The sequence below is a fragment of the Nymphalis io genome, chromosome 3 (assembly GCF_905147045.1).
Source record: "Nymphalis io chromosome 3, ilAglIoxx1.1, whole genome shotgun sequence".
NCBI classification, from domain to species: Eukaryota; Metazoa; Arthropoda; class Insecta; order Lepidoptera; family Nymphalidae; genus Nymphalis; species Nymphalis io.
In genome coordinates, this window is record NC_065890.1 from 9553349 (window position 1) to 9576300 (window position 22952).

At 30.7% G+C, this 22952-nt stretch overlaps 1 protein-coding gene and 1 long non-coding RNA gene across 2 annotated transcripts; one reads left to right on the forward strand and one right to left on the reverse strand.

Annotated features, from left to right (window-relative positions):
* The first annotated feature begins 2393 nt into the window (after window positions 1-2393).
* LOC126780874 (uncharacterized) lies at window positions 2394-14127 on the forward strand. The gene is made up of 3 exons (XR_007670581.1): window positions 2394-2459; window positions 3276-3344; window positions 13967-14127. It is a non-coding gene; the product is annotated as an uncharacterized LOC126780874 (long non-coding RNA).
* On the reverse strand, window positions 7688-22648 carry LOC126780674 (large neutral amino acids transporter small subunit 1). Its single transcript, XM_050505307.1, has 5 exons — window positions 21855-22648; window positions 16463-16681; window positions 11808-12078; window positions 10473-10797; window positions 7688-8263 (listed from the first exon to the last, which is right to left on the reverse strand). Exons 1-5 carry the CDS (start codon window positions 22132-22134, stop codon window positions 7871-7873), a joined length of 1488 nt encoding a protein of 495 aa, XP_050361264.1. The 5' UTR covers window positions 22135-22648; the 3' UTR covers window positions 7688-7870.
* Between the last annotated feature and the right edge of the window lie 304 nt (window positions 22649-22952).

The following is a 22952-nucleotide window of genomic DNA, read 5'->3' on the forward strand; positions in this document are numbered from 1 at the left end:
TAAAATTGGATATGCAAGGCCCCCACCTCACGCATCCACCGCTGCAGGGTTACGCCCTATCTTTTAAGCCCCGGATCGAGGCTGTGAGCTATAATTACTAACCGATCTCGCCTCTAGTTATTACTATAATATAGGTCAAATAATAAATAATATTTGTTAACAATAATATCAACTAAAATATTATAATATCATAAAGATACACGTTATTCAATTGAATTGCGCAAGATACGCATAAAACAAAAATATATGTACTTTTTTAAATATTCCTTGATAAAAAATCCGAATTTATGTAATCTACATATTATAAATCTAAAATGATAAGATTAGGGGTAATCTTATATAATTTAATGAAAATACAATGCATATTTTATTTAACATCAATAATATACAAAGTACAACAGCCAATTGTTCGTTTTCAATTCCATTAAGCTTAAATAGCAGATTGCGGGTTCAAACTCGGGCAAGCACCTCTTAATTTTCATGCGCTTTATTTGTTCTTATAATAATTCATCTCGTACGTATCTAGGAAACATGCATGTGCCGGATGAAAATTTGCCATATGTGTATCTACCAACACGTATGGGAGCAGCGAGGCGATCTTAACCGGAAGTTTACCGGCTATTATTACTAAAAAGAGGTTTACCGCGAAAATTAGTGTAATACTTTCAAATTGTTATTTAGATATTTTTGAATAACAATTGTAGTTATAAATCTTTTTTATAAACAGGTCACACATTGATCGCTTAGTTGTAGAAACATATTTTTTCTTATTGAATATAGACTAAAAACTAACAAGGTGTTTTGCTGACGACTCTTGCACGAAATTGTAAGCGCCTCAACCACCCGTTTAGTGGCATGCTTTTAGGGAGGGGCATCCCCATCAGGCATTCGACCGGATAAACATAATTTCATGTCATTTCCATGCAACAATAACTTACAAAATACACAGACCCTCAATAACTTAAATAAGGTCAACCTACTTTTAATGTAGATTAAACTGTTTTAAGTGATCCAAATTATGTATGTATGAGTACAACTACTCAAAAACGATTAAATAAAATTGATATACAAGAAAAAATAATTAATGAAATAGGTTAGTTGACATACGAAAAAAAAATGTTGCAATTGTTAAAATTCAAAACAATTTATATGTACAAATATAATTCCACAGTCACAAGATTTTCCTAAATATTTGCTGAAAAAATGATTAATTTCCATTGAATTGATTATCAATAGTTCAATTATTAAATGTCTATATTAAATATCTCTGTCCATGGCTGGTCATAAAAAATATAAATTCAAGGGCAATGTTAAAATAAACAAACAATTAAATTCTAAAAAACCCTACATTCCGTAAGTTATGAAAGTAAGGTTACGGTTACACGTGACTGAACATCTGTTTTAATGGGAAAAGTACTATACTTTTATATCTTATTTACCTATTTATTATTTAGTGAATCTGAAAGTGTATTTCTTCCAATAAAATGTCGAACAGAATTTCGGGTTAAATTTTAATCAATCATCTTGTAAATTATTATTGTATTATGAACTTTAAGATAAATTAGTGAAATATATTGAAAAAATAATATATTTTAATATATACATAAAGCACCTCTGAATTTTCATGTGCTTAATTTCTGTTTATAATTCATCTCGTGCTTTTCGGTGAAGGAAAACATCGTGAGGAAACCTGCATGTGTCTAATTTCATCGAAATTCTGCCACATGTGTATTCCACCAACCCGCATTGGAGCAGCGTGGTGGAATAAGCTCCAAACCTTCTTCTCAAAAAGGGAGAGGAGGCCTTAGCTCAGCAGTGGGACATTTACTTTTTTTTATATACATAAAAATTACTAAGAGTAACATGGAATTAATCAGTATATAATCAATCAATATCCATTTATTCCTATTGGGATTTAAAAATGTATTAAGTATAATATAAATGTATGTGTGTTGAAAAGTTAGGCAAAGCGTCATTAAATGATCTAATATTTCTGTCTAACCAGAATACAATGTTTAATAGTAACCATACTAATGTACATTTGAAGTATTTATAAGATTAAAAAAGCCATAGCATATCCTTTAAGATATGAATAAATAAATTATCGATAAAAATCGAATAGAACAAACAATAAAAATACACTTGTATATATATTTACGGCCATGTCTTCCACTTAATTTAATCCATTTCAATGTTATGCCGGTCAATGTACCAATCTTTTATTTATTAACCAATCATGAACACGATCGATGTTACATTGTATATTTACCAATTGCACCCAACAAATATTCCCAGCTACCGTCACAGATAGCGAGAGTCAATATTAAATCTGATATTAATGAAAATAAGCGATATGTATTTTATAACAAACATTTAATTTACTCTGAAGACGTAAAGTTACAAGTTTCAATTAAATCATTATAAATAAGGAAAATGCAGAATGTGTTTTCTAGTATCTTGTAAGTATATTACTTGTTTTATCTGTTATGTTTTTTTTAACTTATTTAACATTTTTGAATTCTAAAATGGAATCATTATATGATGTCTATCGTATGTCTAACTAGTCATTCGGTCTGTCGATCAATTTGAAAACGACAACCATTGATATTTGTGCGTTAATACTGTAATTAATTAATAATTTTTAAGTATTTTTATCTGCAATCTGAAATTACCTTATATTTATATATATATAAATTAACCTTAGTGATTTTGGATACATATTCTTAAAGTAAAAATGTGCTTAAATTATTTAATATTTTCGTCTGATATTCTAGCATTTACATGGATAATGTCTTCATATAACACTTTTAAATCACGAAAGGAGTTTAAGCAGTGCTTTTAACTTTTTGCTTTTTTTTGGTAATAAATGATCAGTGAAATAATTTATTATGAAATATTTTTATTATAATAATATGATTCAGACGTTATCGCTATCCATTACTTGTATAACATTGACTGATATTTCTCTATTGTGTGTTCGAGATGGCATGTTTTATCTTCTTTTGATAACGAGACACATAGTTATTTCATTTGCATGATCTTCCTTTATTAATTGTTTGTTATTTTAATTTATTACATCATTTTCTACATCTTAACTTCTGATTGTCCTAATTTAAAAAAAAAATATTTTCCTAACCTATGCGCGGCGTTTGTCTATTAGTGTTTTAGAAAAAAATGGTTTGTACTAATTGTATTGTTTCAGTCTGAACGTATTATTTAAAGCCAGATTGAAAAATTGACTTATTAATATAATTACTATTACTGTATCCACTTAGGCCGGCAACACTACCTCAAGTCCTCGGCTGTTGCAGGTGTCATGGGCGGTGGTAGTCACTTTCTACCAGGTGAGCCTCCTGCTCGTTTGTTGTTGTTATTACATAAAAAGAACGATATTCGTATCAATTAATTACTTTAAATTTCATTAATTTATACCTTTACCTGCAGTTAAAACTAATTTGTATATTATGTCGATACTAACGTTTAATACAAATACTAACAAAGTAAAGTAACGCTAAGCTTGTAAATGCCCCACTACTGGAACTCTTGAAGAATTTTAAGGGCTATTACACAACGCTACTTTAATGCAGGTTAATACGCATGTGACAGAATTTCATCCAAAATGTGTAGGTTTCCTTCCGACGCTCAAAAGGTTAGCATAGACAATCTTTAAATATCTGCAGCATTTTTATTATTATTATTACGGCTACTAGTCTAGCGAGGCAGATATAATGCACATCAATGACAAAATTTAAATAAAAACTTGGTGCGAGAATTTAGGCAAGAAGAAGGAAATTTTAACTGTGGTTATAAATAAAATTGATAACGCAATCCCTTTAAAACTGGGCATATAATATTAACGTTAAATATTATTACAAAATCTTCGCAAAAATGTAAATTTACTTATCGTTTAAATAAATATTTTGCTAATTTTTGCGCCTTCACGCTTACAACGATATAGAGCAATGTCGATTTACCGAAAGTATATTTTTTAAGGTTCTAAAATTATATTCCAGTTATCTTTAAATATATTAAATAGAGCAATTGTATTAAGAGTTAACTTCTTTCGACTTCGTTGATCAACAGTTTGTTCATCATTGGACTTCTGCGTGTACTTAAGTTGAAAAAAAATTGTGTGATAACAATTTCATTGACCGTGATTTAAATATTCTTGTCTGTCTAGTTACGTTAATAACACGACAGGCTTACTTCATACGGCGAACTCTGGAAGCGGTGAACAAATATTATTTAAAATATTTTTAGTCTGGCTACACTAAAACAAAAAATGTTAACATAAAATAAATAAAATGTTAAGGTATTTTAGTGATATTTATATTCATATAAAGTAAAATAAGTGGGCACTTGTAAATGTCATTTGTCTTTAGTTTTTATTTAATGCTTTACATTTAACTAAAATAACAGTTAATGTATTAAACGAAAGGTTTCCTCAAGCTTATAAAAGGTTTAGAATTTATTCCACCACGCTGTTTTAATGCCGGTTAGAGTTTCATCTGGTGAGAGTACAAAATGAATTACTAATTCAATTTAGGCCCATGAAAACTTAGTGGCGCTCTCCTACATTTGCACGCGCGATTTTCGGTTGAGATTCACTTGCCCCTGGGCATATTTCACAATATATAATAAAGAGTATCGGTTCGTAATAACATTATAATCTAAATGTGGATGGATGTGTGTTCCACTTTTTAATTATTTGTTTGTATATAAACACATACAATTTTCACATTCTGTAAAAACAGTACATACAACTAATTTAATTTGAATTACATAATATATTTATAAATTTAATATATTGTAAAATTACAAAACAATAACAAACAAGATCTATAACTACAAGACGAAATTATATTTATGATTTATTTTAATATAATATCGACTAAAATTTCATAGAGTGGTAATAGTTAAAAAAGTTAAGATATTACTTTATTCGTTTAAAATCGTTTTTGTAGTGATTTTCCAATAGGCACGTTTTTTAGTTCCGTAATGGTTATGAAACCTCAATTTCCTTGGCTGAAACACAATAGAGACGTCGTGGCCATGCTCCTGACGACTATAATATTTCTTAGAGTAACTTTTACGTGTCTGTTTCACGGTTCACTAAATTCGTACAGTTAAAAATGTTTACGTTCTATTCTATGAGTTATCAGATGTTATCTCGTGACTTTGCTAGTGTAATGTAATGTTTATTTAAAAATGAAACTATTGTCTATTTAGTATTTTACAAGAGAATAAATAATAAATTAGATTATAGTCAAGGCATGTTTTGTTAATGGTTTCGATGTAGGGAAGAAGAAATAAATATATGGTTTTTACCGTGATTAATATAAATGAAAAATTATTATTTTAACCTTTATAAATATTGATATGGCGATATCCTCCTCTTCCTGACTATTTTGGCCATGGTGACAAGTCTCAAGGGAGGCTATATCTACGCAGAACATAATATTATAGGGCACAAAATTGTGTGCTCAAACTCCAGTGCGAGCTCCAGTCGCGCAGTCTCTTAATCCGATGGGACATCAAATCCGATATGATCGGAAGGATTTCGATTTTGCGGGACAAAGGTGTGTTAATACCAGACTTTCAGACTTCGGCAGGGCGGATTTCCTTATAGACTCAGGGCGACAAAAATGAGGGTTGGCAAAAATATCTTTGGTAAGCTTTCTTTTAGGAGTCGGGCTCCCAGTGATTACAGTCTACATGTCAATTGTCAAAATTTCATGTTTAAAAATTAAAAAAAAAATATTCCATTGGGCCTCGCAAAAAACTACCACTATATTATAATTTCATTCTCATACATTATCCAATGTTTCGTGCTTTACAGAGAGTAGTACGCGGCAATCTTTCATAGACGTAGGGCAGTTAATATGTCAAATCCTTCTTTGGACTCCGGGCTGCTCAAGGGATATTCTGGACAACCCCGATTTCGTACTACTTGACCCATTCAGTATGAAAAATACAAATTATGCATATAAAGTTAAAAAAAAATATTTTAGAAATTTAGGTATACCTACCATTAACTTTCAAAAAATGTTTCGCTTTGATATACTATATTAATCTAATTGACATTACGTTTTTATTGCATCACTAGTGTTTGTCATCTTCATACATTAATTACCCAACAATCTGTTTTTCGTACCCTGTCCCGTATGTACCAAATTAGTTTTTAAATTACGCCTCGTATACTTCTTAATTCTATTTTTCTTTGTTTTTATTGGCGAAAATAAAAGGAGTAAATACTCAATTTGTAGTGTATATATAAATGTCCTCCAGACCAATTTCGGCCATGGCAGCCAATTCCAAGAGAGTCTAGCCAACTACGCAGGAGATAGTATAGTGCTCAAGTGTGTGTGTATATATATATTTTTTAATATAGGCACTTTTATCGTTATTATTGCCTGTGCTTTTATTATAGCAAAAGCATGTTTATGACTTTAATCTAACATATAAGCCAAGTGGATTTGTTTTCACGATCATTGATCAAGACACCTTTACATGTAGTATAGCAAGCACTACCCATTCATCAGAGTTAAACGTTTATAAATGGAAAAGCTGTGAAAGAAAAATGCATATGTTTTTATTGTATTTGTACAGTTAAGTGCACTGGCTTTCTATATTTTGAAGGGGCTGCTTAAAATATAAAATTAGTTTCTAATGTAATTTACCATTTATCGTGGATTTAAATTTTCGAAGGTGGCGTGTATTGCATGCGTGTATACATTTTTAACGTTTTGAAGGCAGTGAGACAGTAGCTAGTAAGCGGTACTATTACACTATACTCTATAACCGGGACTAATGGTCACTCTTTATATAGTAGACGTTTGATACGCGCGAAGTATGGTGGCCGGTCTGAAGTTGGCACTGCGAGAAGTTCGCGTAGTTATGTCCTGGCCATTTTAATAGAAAAAAAGAGCTCACTTCGTATACATAAGCTGTATAACATTTTTGATCAACTTTTTAAAATATAAATCGTTTCTCTTTTACCGTTTAGTTTAGTAAGTTAAACAGCTTTTATAAAAACTTTATTATATCTTATGTTTATATCATCTAACTGAATATGAATACTATATAAAATATATTCAATAGAATCTTTAATGCATTTGATCATTGTAATCCCTGTATTTAGCCTAAAAATCACATTTACACACAAATTAGTAAGTACCGTCGAAACTCCCTATAATTTTGATCCTAAAAAATATAACTCGTGACTTCTTTCTGACTAACTTAAGAGTGAATCTACTTTAAATTATAAGAACAATAAGAAGTAATGAGTGGCTTAGTTTGTTAGATATTTTAAGAATTTTAAGCATCATCATCATTCGCTCAGTCTTTTCCAATTTAATCGGGGTCAGTGCTGTCTGTAAATTGCATGCTAAGACTTGGCAGACTTTTTCGACTTCAACAAGCTCCCTGAGAATGTTTTTTTACGATTGAGTTATGTAACGATACCCATGTGCTAAGATGGAGTGACTCTATTGGTAGAATAGAGTCAAGAGATAAAGGAACCATATAGTTCTTAAGTTTTAATAAATTGTATGTCATATAAATTAAATGAGTTATTTCAACCACAATATTATAATCTAAGTTACTTAAAGTTATCTTATTAAAAATACTGTAAATAGAATACAGTGACACATTGTTCTTTAAATGGCTGTATAAATAATAAAGAGCATAATGTATAAGAAATTTATTATAATTTGAAAGTCTAGTACAAACTCAATCTTATTTTATAGGAATCACTTTAAGCTTAATAATTGACTAAACAGATCTAATCTTATTACATATGCTCATAAGCGCACATTATATAGTTTTAATAACGAAAGCATGTCGTCACTTTTTAAGCTGAAGTTAACGATCATAAATCTTTCGAGTCTTCTGGCAGACATAGGAACATTTTGGAACAGAAAACGTTAAAGCTGTTGCATGCGTTTAGCATCCAGCTGGGTTTGTCTTTCCATACAATGAACACCCAAAATACTGGAACACCGAGAGCTATGAAGGCGACTCCGATTCCCACTTCCATGGGGTGAGTAAAACAGGAGAAGACTACAAGGAATGTGCAAATTATTAGGAATGCTATTGGAAGAAGGAGGTTGACGCGTATCGGCCGTTGCAGGTCAGCACGAGTGTACCGCAACCACAAGAGTCCAGCCACTGAGCACAAGATAAACAAAGCTTCCACCGCGGTCACGTACACGATCAGAGACTCTACGTTGTTGGACAGCAGAAGCACGAGCGTCACAAGGCACTGTAAAGAAAATATTTTTAATGAAAACTTTGGTATAATTTGAAGTAATGGCCTTTAGATATTTTAATAATACGAGTATAATATGATGAGAATTTTAATATTAAATTTGTATTTAGCTATCAAAAAAATTACCCAATATCACTCACGCGCTACCTTGTGTATATTAATAATACTTTTGTCAGGAACGCAAGAGCAAACAACAATCTCAACTTGGACCGATGAACAAAAGACGGATGCACAATACATATATAAAAAACTGAAATGAGAACCTCCTCCTTTAAGCAATCTTTCTAATGCTTGTATTTAGTATTGAGTGAGTGTTATGATTTAAAAATCACTAGCTGGCTGTCCTGGGGACCAATTCTATTAACAAATTGTCATTTTATCACAATCGAATCGAACCGAAGCGTGATCGTTGTCGTTTTTTCGTTTTCCTATTCTTTAATTTTATTATCGACTATTGCCATACAAGTAAAGAATTACGTTTGATTTAGACATAACGCTATATGTTAACATATTATCGGTTCGGTTCCGATTCTAATAGTTAGGGAACGCGTCGTAATCGTTATAAATAAATAGAATTCGGCCCCTGTCTAAGCACAGGTCGAATTAGGGTCTAAATAAAATATTTATATTTTAGTACATAATATAACTGTTGGTTTACGCGGCGCATGTCAGTAAAGCTCCCAATAACGCGCGTGGCGACGCGGTGGGGGGGGGGGGGAACTTTTTGTTGTTATATTTATTTATTTATTTATTTAAATATGTAGTCATATTTAAATAGTAATATATTTATATGTAGTAATTACAATACAACTAAAAAACTGGTTCTGATTTTTAGACACAACAAGTCCGTATTTATTAATGCGGTAATTTATTCAGATTTTATACGAAAATCGTTACAATTTATGTCAAGGATGACTACTAATATCTATAACTGCATTTAATATAAAATACGCTCTCCATTTTTAAAAATGAAATTAAGACTGCTTATTTATTTAAAATATATTCTCTGCTTATAATTTTTTCTATTACAATATTTACATTACCTATTGTATTTGTAGTATTTTGTTCATGGTTATTAAAACTTACTTAGAATGTGTTATGAACGTATCGAAGCATAGACTACTTAATAACAATGAAGCTTTCATCGTAAATATTAATAAGTAGTAATACCCACTTCATTAGACAACAATTAAAAATAAGTACTTAATTACTTTATGACTTGCAATTAATAAAAATAGTTTTCTTCTATGCTTAGTTTTCTTATATGACTTCATTCGTACATTCATTCATTCATCATTCGATTCGTTTACGCAATCTTGACGTGAATTAATAAGAAACTTTCAAACACAATTTTTCTCATTTGTAACATTAAGAAGAGTAAGATTATAACCATATAAATAGAAATTAAATTATAAAATAATTATTGTATTAGGTATTGCCTAATACAATAATTAGAATATGACATGTGGCTATGAGAGGATATTTGTTTTAAATATGTTTCATAATCATTTCACCGTGTGGTCTATTTATTCGAGCATTTGGTTTTATATAATATCATAATCAACTTTTTTAAAGTATTTTTATTGCAGCATAGATTAGATATGCGTTGATAGATCATGCGTTTAATTAACTTTTTTTCATATTCATTCATTCAAATTCATACAATTTCGGTGATAAAGGAAATCATTATGAGGAAACTTCTCTGTGTATATGTCATATGAAATTTTGTCACTTGCATTTCCACCAATCCGCAGTGCAATAGCGAAGCGAATCGTCGCGACAGATTTTCTCTTATCGTAAATGTTCTATTATAAAGACTTTGTTTTCAACTCGTTAACGATGTTAGTTACGCTATATACACGTATGTAAGTAACTATTATTATTGTAATATTAAAATACGCCTTGCACGATGTATTGTAAGTAATATAATGTTTGATAAGTAGTTAAAATAATTAGTGGAAAGTGTGTGCTTTGAGGATGCTTATAAAATTTTAAGTTTTAACATTTGTATACTATTTGGGCATGTGATATCAATTATAAAATACGTTTTTTTACGATTAAACATAAATAACAAAGTAAAAGGTGTTTTTTTTCATTATTATCAGCCTCTTTTAGGGGCTTTCATGATCAGGGGCCTCGTAGTTAAGCATCAGGATCCCTCATGAATTCGGAATTAAAAAAAAGGAAAAAACTAAACGCATACCATGAAAATAAGTGATGGTACAGGTGTTAGACGTTTTATGTCGATAAGAGAAATTGCCAACGGCAAGTGTCCGTTCCTTGCTCCGACGAAGAATAGCCTTGATGATGCATAAATAGCTCCATTCAGAGATCCAAAAGTACAAAGTGCCACGAATAGAGGCATGATCCAGGACATGACACCCAAGATTTTCTCACTAAAGGTTACAGCCACCGCTTCTGAGGCGCGGATCTCATTATTTGTAAGTACAGCGAAATATGCAACGTTCGTCAATGCATAGACGAGAGTCACCACCGGCATAGAAATACAGATGGCGCGTGGAAGGTTTCTGAAATAAAAGAACGTGAAATAAACATTTGCATACAATTTTGATGATTGTTTAATGTTTTAGTGATTATAAACTAAAGCTGCTTATGTATGTCTATGTCAAAATAGCGCCAAATAAAAATTAAAAAGATCGCATTTAAAATCGCAGATTTTCGTGATCTAAATATTTGTTTCTTATTTATCAAGTAATGACAGATGAATGAAACTTTTTTTTTTTAAATGCAAGTGCATATATTTATTCGTGGATTTCTACTACTATAGGTATATTATAAAAGCCGATATTTTTTTGATAGTGGCCGACATAATTTTTTGCATACTGATAAGTGTAGCGTTATTATAATGCTCCCGATAGTGAAAAAAAGGTCGAATGGAAGCATTGTATACCTTACAGAAGAGTCGACTGAAATTTAAAGTTATTAAGTTACATAATTGCATGAATGCTATTTATTAATGTTAGGAATATGTTTTACTAGATAATAAAAGTAGTAATTGTATTTTGGAGTTTATTAATTTCTATGATAGTATCTATGTATGTACTTATTGATATACTTGTTAATAAGCCAGAAAGCAATTTGTGAGTGGCCAAATATGTGCCTTAAACCAATAAATATTTGTTTAGACCGGGGCTTCGCTCGTATTTTAGGGGCGGGTGGCGGTGTTACGTATAAGAACGTAGCCCATTTATTTTCTTAGGATTCAAGCTTGCTTCATTCCAAATTGCATCAAAATCGGTTAAGTAGCTTAGATAAAAAAGCAAAACAAAGAGACAGAGCTACTTTTTAAAAATTTGGAAGTAACTCTGTCTGTTAGGCTTATTGTTATTATAGGTTAAAAGATATAGGAGACAAGAGCAACGAGAAGATCGACAAATTGTATAACTTATTTACAATAACATTAATTTTAACGTATTTAATGTACCGTAATAATATAACGCAACAATTTATGGATTAGATTTTTTCAAAATAAAATGTAATTATAAATACAGATTGCCTTTTTAAAAATCAAACTCACTTGTACGGCTCCTTCAGTTCTTCCGTGACAAAATTCAAATAATTCCAGCCAGAATACGAGAACAGACCAGTGTAAAAAGCGATAGCAATATTTCCTGGTTCAGTAATAGTTCCCTGCATCATGGATTCAAGGTTCTCAGTGTGACCAGAGAATAAGTACCATAAGCTGGCGAAGAATGTTATAAGCAATGCTAATATTTTCGCCGCCGTAAAGGAATCTTGGATACGAGTCACCCATTTCACGTTGAAACAGTTAAGAGCTGTCAAAAAACCTGAAAAGACATAAACTTTTATTATATATAGTATAAAAATACCATCAAAACTCTATCGATAAGGTAAAGTCATAGCCTAAACTTGACAATGCCTGTGACCAACACACGAAGTTTCGCTAGATGAATTATAACAAATTAAGCAAATATATATTTAGTGGTGCTAGCGCTGTTTTGAACGCGCATTCCTCGGTTACAATGCACTTGTTCTAACCACTGGACCCTCTCAGCTCTTATCATTAATTATGCATAAAAGATAATAAGTTTATAGTTGTTTAAAAAATGAGCAGAGGGAGAGGAAGAGGTCAACGATAGTGAAATATGTGACAACAAGAAGAGATATAATACACATTTAATTTAATCAGAAATACCCGTTATCAGTTAAATATTATATCATAATAATAGTTTCTATTAAATTTATCTTGCTGCCATGATATCTTAATCATCATACTATATATATATATATATATATTTTATAGAATATATATAATAATATATATATATATATATAATAATATATATATATATAATATAATAATATATATATATATATATAATAATATATATATATATATATATATTTTATAAAATAGGAAGGTGGACGAGCATATGGGCCACCTGATGGTAAGTGGTCACCAAACGCCCTTAGACATTGGCATTGTAAGAAATGTCAACCATCGCTTATAGCCAATACGCCACCAACTTTGGGAACTAAGATTTTATGTCCCTTGTGCCTTTAATTACACTGGTTCACTCACCCTTTAAACCGGAACACAACAATATCAAGTATTGCTGTTTTGCGGTAGAATATCTGATGAGTGGTACCTACCCAGACGAGCTTGCACAAAGCCCTACCACCAGTGATTAAATATTATAATAAATTAGCTTGTCTTTCTGTAAATATTCTTAAGTTAGTACTCAATTTTTGCATTGATATGTTATTTTAACCGGCGTCGCTCTGAATTGTCTCAGAGAGTTATTATTATTATTTACAATCTAATCAACACCGCTTCGTACGAGTAGGTAATAATGAGAAGAAACTTTGGATAGGATTTGCGTAAAATCCGTGAGCGTCTACGTCGCGAAAGGAGTACCTATGCAAAATTTCAAGTCGATCGGAACTATAATTTCAGAGATTCGTGATGAGTCATTACGTTTTAATAAATAAAAATGAATGTTTGTTTGTTTGTCCTCTATGCGTTTCTAAACAATTTAATCAATTGTGATTAAGCTTCTGTGAGTAGTTCTACGTACGCTTTCGAAGGTTCCTGGCCCACAAAATACAAGAAATTTTCTTCGTATATTTGTTCTTCAATATGAACATTTTGTGTAAATCCTTATTTTAACCGTGCGAAACCGGGACGGGTAGCTAATCTACATATAAAACTTAAAGACAAACCGATTCAGACACCTTTTTCTATTAGTTTGCCAATCGATTATCTTTTTTTGATTGGTAGGCATTGACAAGCTTAATATACATATATAACGAGCTTACTTTAATAATTAAAAAATAATAACCTCAAATTTTCAATAATAACTATGGTCGAATTACGCCCACAGTGCGAACAATAGTAACAATAATTCCGTGCAAACGTTTTATATTTTGTCAGAATTAGATAATTATAATTAATTAATAGAAAACGTCATGGCTTCAAGTAGCTTAAGTATATTTATATACCAATAAGTAAACAAAAGTTTATCTATACGTCACTTAATTAGGTCTACGAAAATTATATTCCGAAATAACTGATTTAAATTTTCGGTAAATTATCTAGTTAAACATTATAGATAAGGATAAATAACAAACTGATTGACTAATGACTGTACTTACACGGTTACAACTCATTTTAAAAGAATTATCTTATTTTGTTTTTTTTTTTTTTTTTTTCAGCCTTTTGCCGTCCACTGCTGGACGAAAGCCATAGAACGCCAACCATCCATCTTATTTTGTAACTATTTATTATTTATAGTTGTAAAGCAGATGAATAGTTAGTTACACACCGATTTCTGTATCTCTCTGTCATCACAAATTTGACATTTCACAACCGCTATTTTATTATTAATAAGTAACGTATTATATTGTTTCAATAATAAAAATTTATAATTAATTTTGAATATTAATATTATTCACATCATAAAAGATTCTAAGTAGATTGTATTCATTCGTGGACGGCGTGAAAAGTAAATGAAAAAAATAAAAATAGACAGAAGTTTTACAGTTACAGCAAGAGACAGTTGGTTTTCAGAACAAATATAATCAGAACAATTCATTATGGGCCCTTACGCTACCTACGACCGGATAATTTCGCAAAGAGTACGTGTCAGTGATGCGGGAGGAAACCGTCATTATCCTGTCAAGCACAATCAGTACTGCGCGCCACCACAACGATTGTATAAAGACGCGGATGGAGGCGACAAATATAAGCCTTGGCTTGTATTCATTCATTTTTATTGCATCGACACTGGCACAACTGTTCTCATGAGATTATGATTTTTTTATATTAGAATTCCTTCTAGATTCTTCTAGAAACTCAATAGTTACTCGTTGATTTATTTATAATCTTCAATGGAATTTGTATAGATACATATCCTGGTTAAAGCTTTTTTTTTTATCGTCTAAAAATAATTGTTGTTAAATATGTCTGCTCTATGAATATATATTTTTTAAATACTAGGTATTTTATTATAGAATCGAATGCCCTGCCCTCATGAAGTATTCATTGAGTTTACCTAGTCGAAAACATGGTGTTATAAGTTTATCTATACTGGTCGAGTTCATACAAGTTTTCACTGTTCCTATTAAAATAATCAATAATATTATTGATAAAAATATGTATATTGTGACGCGCCCGTAAGCACAACTACTTTATTAAGAACATCCCGAAGGGAATCTCGAGCACGAAGATTATAAATAGCCCGAAGAACTCTTTTTTGAAGAATGCATACAGTTTTAATGGCTGCTTCGTTACTACGACGTAATATATGATATTATAGAAATATACTTATCAATAAAGTGGTATCAATGTCTCAACAATTGAATTTGGAGAAAACTTCAGTGTATCTTAAAGAGAGGGTAAGAACGAATTGATATTAATTTATTATTACACGTATAACCCATAAATAATAAAATCAATAAAATTTAGAAATAATCAATCAAATCATAACACATTTAAAAATTTATTAATATTACTTTTATAATTTTACTAAATGTCAACCTTAACTGTGAAGTATTTTTTCCCAAAACAGCATTCGAGTCGTATTAATATTATTTTAATATTCCACGAAGTATCATTTTGATTAATTTTAACCGGTAAGAACATTTCAAACATCCAAACTCTTTATTTGGTTACTCGAAACAAACGAAGAAAATAAATAACCAAAATATTTAAAGCCAGTTGGTAAGAAAAAGTGCAGTTTCTCATCGATGTAAGTTGCAAGACTGTACATAATTTACTACCATTAAGTGCATGATTGAAATCTTCGTAATATTAAATGGACGTTCACCTCCACGCAATAAGACGTATTACTCTCTACCAAAAAGCCGCATGAAATATACTGGGTGTATTGTTCACTGGTTTGAAAGAGCTCGACGTTGCTGTGTGCAAAGAGGTAGATATTTATTTACATACAAAAGAATAACGAGTTCGTGATTTATGATACGATGAGAACATTTCGGGGAATAAATACGAATAATGAGCGCGTCAATTTACCTGCAGTTCTTATGAAGACAAGGGTCTTTAAATATTTTTTAGATGTATGAAACACAACATGATTTTTAAATTACTGGCAATGCTTCCAAGGATTGCATCGTAAGAAATAAAAGTATGATATATCCAAGTATAACTCATGATATATGTATATGTAAGTATATCGTAACTTGAGTGAAGAATAGGCACAACCAATATGTAGCATATATAATAGGATATAAGCGTGTGTGCAAACAAAGTTGCACTTTCTATCCCCTTACTCTCTTAATCCAATGGGTCAGCAATCCGACAGGACCAGGGAGAGTTCAGGCGCAAGACTAAAGGCTTTTCGTGCCTTTCGAGATGCGTGAGAAACATTGCACACTTCTGGGCTGCTCTTTTAAGTTTTTGTGAGAAAACCTCAATAACATTTTATTTGCCTGATCTGGGGGTTGAATACATTGGTGTCTGCAGTGTAATAAGCTTAATACTGAGCAAACGAGTCAATTGTGAATAATATTTACGTAATATTAAGAAAAAACAATGTAAAAATGTTTAAGGGCATATATACATTCTTCGTATGAGTAAACAATTATATAAATTTAAATAGTAATTTACGAGTAAGTTCGTGAATTAATAAAGTTGTAAGAAAATTTAACGGTTTAAAATATGTAAAAAAAATAAAGAATTGTTGTATTTACATGTAATAACAGCAGCTATAAGGCTCACAGCATCTGCAGGCGGTTCGCAAACTGGCCATAGAGGCTTAAGTATGTTTTGAGCAAAAGTGAGTGCAGTGATGGCGTTGCCAGTGGGCACCAAGATGAAAAGCGCCACCCACAGGTAGAGGAATGCTGGGAGATCTCCAAACGCCTCTCCAATATAGGCATAGTCACCTCCTGACTTTGGAATCATTGTACCTGAAATTAATTAATTTATTCATATTACAAATATAAATATTAGCAAAGTATTACTTACATGATAATATATTTACTCAAACAAAACGTGATTTTTAATTTAAATCATTAGTCTTGTCGGCTGAGCAATTTAATATATTTATTAGGCCAGTATATGATTTTTTTTTAAATAAAATATGTGAATAAATAATTTATTATACAAAACGAATTCTGATGATCTTAACCCAGAATCTTTACAGGATATGCATTAAGCTCTCCCGCATAAAGCTCTCTCTCGTTCAGAAAAAGTAATTACATATTATGCGGTAATTTTCATTGGAAATACGTTGGACAGTTAGGTTCAACAACCTCTCATAAAATTATGTATTCCCAGTAACAGTTTATTCTCTTGATCGAGTCAGTAAAAAATATAGTAACTTGCATTGTAAAATATTAAACTAAATAGATTTAGTGTGTTGCTATGATAAACATACCTTTTTGGTCATCAATTAAAATTACAAAATAACTGAATTCTCAATAGTACAATCAAATACATTGATGGCGCAATTGGGTATGCAAGCGATTGTTAATATTTCTTACAAGGTTTATGTTTATGGGCGGTGGTGACTGTTTAGTGGTCTATCTGCCAGTTTAACTTATCATAAAATAAAATAAAATAAATTGAAAAGGGAAAAATATATTTATAAAAACGTTAAAAAACATATAGCATAAAAAGATCTTTTAAATTATATCGGCTACTCGCAAAAAACTTTTGTTGTACTTACACAAATTATAAATAACAAAGATTTATTTATTTATTATACAAGCAAACATCAATATGTTAAATTATGTAGTCAAAAGCGCCTGTATAACACAAGGTATGTATGCATTTTAGATCCCATGATTGCCAAGTGACAGTAATGGGCCGATGAGACCACTTGCCTTCCGGTGGCACATTAACCCCTGATTTGTGGCCTAAAAATAGTTGGCATAGTGCAAATAATTAATTAGATAAGCTGGTAAGGTTTACTATAACGATTTCTGTTTAATGTTCTTATTGTTACGAAAATCACTATCGCTAAATATAATAAAATACTCAAGAGTACAGTATAGATCTAATTAGAAATTATTTTATTTTTATTTTATTAGTTATTGGCTTGTGACTAAAATTCTACAATATGTTTTTTAAACTACGAGTTTTATCATTTTTCATTTAATACGAAATTTTACGAAAATCGCTATTTAAGTTTTTTTTAATAAATATATATTTAATATTACAAAATAAAGACGATTTTAAAATATTACGTTATCTCATAACTCATACTTTTTTATTTATTTTTTTATCAGTAAATTATGTCTCGGTCCAACAGTTTATAAGTTCACTCATTAGTAACAAGTTTCTCTTTTTAATTCTTGTAGAAGATATAGAAGTGAAGATTGATTTCATACTTTCTAAAGTATTACAAAAAGTGGCTGACTGCGACTAGCTTAGTGATTATGAGCAAAATTCCTTTACTAGTTTAATGCTTTTTAATAAAGTGCTAACATAATGAACGATTAAACAAGTAATTATCGTATTTTTCAAATTATTATTCTTATTAATATATATTTATATATTTCTTAACATTTCAAAAATCCATAATACTTACCTATTTAAGTATATTTTTACTTAGTATATAATTACATTATTTATTTAAGATTAATCGATTAATGGTAGTAATTAAATAATGATCGATTTTTTTTTATAATTTATTTACATTACATAATGTTAAACTTATTGTACCAGCTCCTAAATATTTCATAGAGGCAAAGACCTTCTCTTTCTTTATACACAGACATGAAGCTTATTCCACCATGCTGTTGTGCGATTATTGATGGATATGACTTACATATGACTATTATATTGATTTCCCGGTGATGTTTTCTGGCACCGCCAACCATGAGATGAATTTGAAATACAAATTGAGCTCATGAAAATTCAGTAGCGTTTTTACGGATTTGAACCGGTTTCAGTTAAGGTTCATCTACTAGCTTACCTCAGCTCTTATGCATCATATTAGATCTTGTTATTTAAGCAACGTCAATACAAATATATATTCTTATAACGATACGTACGTGCTTCAAGATTTTGATCATATACCTAATACTACCGGTGTATCCTGTAATTTATCCAAAGCATTCGATCGTTTGGTAGATTCGAATATAATAAAATAAAAAATATGCTATTTATGCAAACGTTTATTAGAATTACAAGAACTGCAATAAAATCTTTTGTAGTAAATATTTAATTGCGGCGGGTATTTGCTCCATTCGAAATTTTGCCGCCGCAGACAAACCTTTTACTAGTTTATTTGGAAAAACCGTTTGAGCCTAATTGTGCATTTATTTACTTAACAATATTAAAAATTAACAGTACCAAAATATAAGATATATAAGATATAATATATAAGACAAAATTTACTAAGTTAAAAAAGCAAGCTTATTCCTAATGGATTATATCTGACACACCCAAGACAATAAAATCTAGAAAATAAGAGGTAGTCAAATAAATTAAGATAATTACCAGAAATACAGTTACAATTTTTTCTTAAAAAAGGTTTTTCTTAGAGCGCAACAGTGAGTCTCTCAGTCTCGATGCATTAACAGTAAAGGAGTTGGAATGGAATTCAGTAGTGTGGCATTGGAACGAAAATTATAATCAAGTAGATGCAAGTAAGTAAAACGCTTTCGAAGGTACTCCTACCTCGGCAACATTAAACAGTACATTGTAGATCAACAAATTTTTTAGTATTTCAAATTTATAAAGGGTTTCGTGTAACGATTATATATCACAGAAGAATAGTCGTGCGAAAGCTGCTCGAGATTTGAATAAAATAACCACAAGAGCTCCATTGATTGCTTCAGATTTTCCCGAATATCTTAGAACACTATCAACATAAATGTGAAGTTAGAATGTTACAGTCGTAATTATATATTTTATTATATAGTCGTATGTAATAGTCGTAGTAAATATTAAAAAAAGTCGAAAGAATACTATTCCCTTAACCAACAATCGAGAAGTATAAGCAGATAACAATTGAATCGTACTTCATAGAATAAGATAGTTTACGGAGTTAAATGCATTACTAAAGTTCAATAATACAACAACTGTAAGTCGGTAAGTTTTCATAGAATACTTAATATCCTCTGAAACCATCATAAGCGTAGTTGCTATGGTGCTATGCCCAGCCAAAGCCAGCCTAAGCCAGCCAAGAAATGAGAAGACTACTTCACTAACCTATCTGTTCGTATATATGTTCTAAGAAAGAAATATAGATATAGGATGCACGTGGGATGGAGAAGTAGGGCTTGGAGTTTTAGATAAAGGAATAATTTGAGCATTATACACAGACGAAATCTAATTCTTCTTTATTTTTCTATGAAAGTTATATATTGTTTTTAATGCCAGGATTCCAAAAAATATATTATTTATGTATCTTTAATACTTACAGATCCTTTTATCTACACTACAGGTTACTGAAGATCAAGAGAGGTCGTGTTAGGTCAAACGGCAATTCAACTTGCACGGGTAAAAGTTTACTTATTGATAATAGCATATATTTAAGATAAGTATATTAAGTTAATAATAAGTTCGTTGTCGTTCGAAATTTAATTAATTAATTGATAATAAGTATAACTGCTGATAGTTATATATTTTAAAAGTAGTTAGTGTTTTAGGTTCTACATTTTATTATTTGCAATAAATTATTAATTTGACATTTGAAGTAATACCTAATTATATTAATGATAAAGTAAAAATTTTAAACATAAAAAAAAATCATTCACGGTATTCCATAAATTTACGTTATGTGGAATTGGCAAGAGGACATCTTTAAGTTGGATTTTATATATTTGCAGCTGTATGGACTCTACATATATACAGCTACATTATTTCTTTTGTATTATTCATTATCAATAGTTACGTTCTTTAGATAAGCCGTTGAAAGAAATCCTCAAGGTGGCCTACCATTGAAATAATTTCTATTTTTTCATTTAAGGGTCTTACTACATTAACGACAGTCGACGTAAAAGCTGCAACACGAAGTTGTACTGAAAGTCGATAATTCGTTGCATAAACATCCGCAGACGCCGAGTAAGTTTATTGATTATCTGTTTACTAACGCGGCCTCTAAGCTCATGAGACTTCTACGTTTAAAACTTTCAAAATTCGTGTCGTTTTATAATTATAACATAATTACACAAATTTCGCTCTCGTTCGGCAAGCGCCAGTGTGATAAGAACCTTAGAGCCTTATAATATAGGCCAATGTTAAACGGTTTTAGCGATTTTCATGTCATCATGTACGCGTAGATTAATATATCTGGGCTATTTTTTTATGAAAGTAACATTGTATTTTTTGTGCTTATTATATAAATAAAAATAATAATTTTCTTTATTGTAAACCACAAAGATTTTATGTTTTTTGTTCTACTATACATATACGTAAATAATATTTAGTTTTTTAATTAATTCAAACTGTTTCAAAATTTTTTAAACCGTTTTTCTGATCACTGCGGATGGTATCTCGTAAAAACAAAACTAGATAATTTAGTAAAAAATGATTCATATTCACAAATGTTTTTTTTTTTGTTATTTAGATTATGACCTAAGTCTAATAAGTATTGTCGGTAAGACGTAGGTAGTTGGGTAACAGAATCAGAAAGTTTTATCACAGGAAAAGGGTCAGTAGGGTTACATTTATATTTAATTTATTTTTACTATGCTATATAATATTTTGATTAGAATCTAGACACCATAATATTGCTTCCGAAAACGCGTTAGAATGACTCATACATATGAAAATTACTTTTCGCTTCACGAATATCGTGCTTATTTCAAGCCTTATTTTTATATACATATTCTGTTTAATTTTATAATTTTATTTTATGATACTGAAAATAGTTTAACAAACGACTTCAATGTTAGAGTTTAAGCGACAATTAGATGTAATGTTATTGTGATTTTTAAAAGTCAAACAATGGCTATAATATTTACATTTTTACTTCATACTTCATATTAATTAGTTGTCTAATTAATTAATCAACTAATATTACTAATAAATAATTTTTCAAATTGGAGATTTTTATTAAAATTCCCATGATACATAAAAACCTTATTAGAGGACGCGATTTTAAAAGTTAAAACAAATTTCACTCACCTAATTCGGCATAACATAGGGCTCCAATCATCGATAGGAATCCAGACAGTATCCACACTATGAGTGCCATGCCTTTCGATCCTGCGTATTTCAAGGCCAGACTGGGGGACACAAAGATACCAGACCCCACAATAACTCCCACAATTATGGCGACACCATTCATTAAACTTAATTCCTTTTTCAACCGTACCCCTCCATTTGAACCCTCCGTATTGTCACCACTTTCACCCACATCCATGGCCTTCGGAGTCAAACCTTCAGCTGCTGATACTTTCGTCATTTTTCAATGTTTTATAAATATCAAATTTTTGTCTCTAAATATTATATAAATTTTACACTTTATATTAAATGTTCAATGATATACACATGGCTTAAAAGAAACATAATGCTGCCCCCTGCGGAAATTTTGATCTTCCGTCATGCAAACATTGCATCACACTGCGTTAAGCTACCGCGGGAAACACCACGTGCGATGTGAAACACCATTAAAACGGTCCTGTTCTGATAACAATGTGATCAAGTCGGTTGACCACTAAACAGCTGCTGATAACACGCGCCGTAATATATGCACAGAATGGAAATTGGAATAGGTTAAAATATTCAATTAAAAAAAATTATAAGTCGCACATCTAACTTGTACACTATTATTTAATTATTATTTTTGTACAAATATATATTGATTTAAAAAATTTTAGATAAATTAGTTGGTCCGTAAATATTACGGGAAATTTATATGCCGGCAACGTTCGTAACTACGGTTGGAAGTGATACGAATGTACACACGTTCAACGCTCTCCGTCCCCACTTTACTATTCATTTTACTTCGTAAGTTAACCACGAGTCCGACAGTACAAATGACTCAACATCAGAAACAGCGTAAAATTAGGTATGCACTGAGCATTATAGCTCTTGTGAACATTATACACAAAGTTTATTTTTCAGTTGAAGCGCCAACTCACGAAATCATTGCCAAGTTTGAACAACGGGTTTTGGCTGTCTCTTTCACGCCTGTCTTAACCACGTGTACGGTTGCCATATTTTGTAGAGTATCCTTGAAGTCTCGAGTGGAGTCTTACATCCCATGTCATAATGAAATAA

Excerpts from the sequence above, each read along its gene's own strand:
- LOC126780674 (XM_050505307.1), bottom strand. The coding sequence starts at position 22,134 with ATGACGAAAGTATCAGCAGCTGAAGGTTTGACTCCGAAGGCCATGGAT. Across the intron at positions 16,682-21,854 it reads CCTATGTTATGCCGAATTAG|GTACAATGATTCCAAAGTCA; the intron begins GTGAGTGAAATT and ends AATTAATTTCAG. Across the intron at positions 10,798-11,807 it reads GAACTGAAGGAGCCGTACAA|AAACCTTCCACGCGCCATCT; the intron begins GTGAGTTTGATT and ends CTTTTATTTCAG.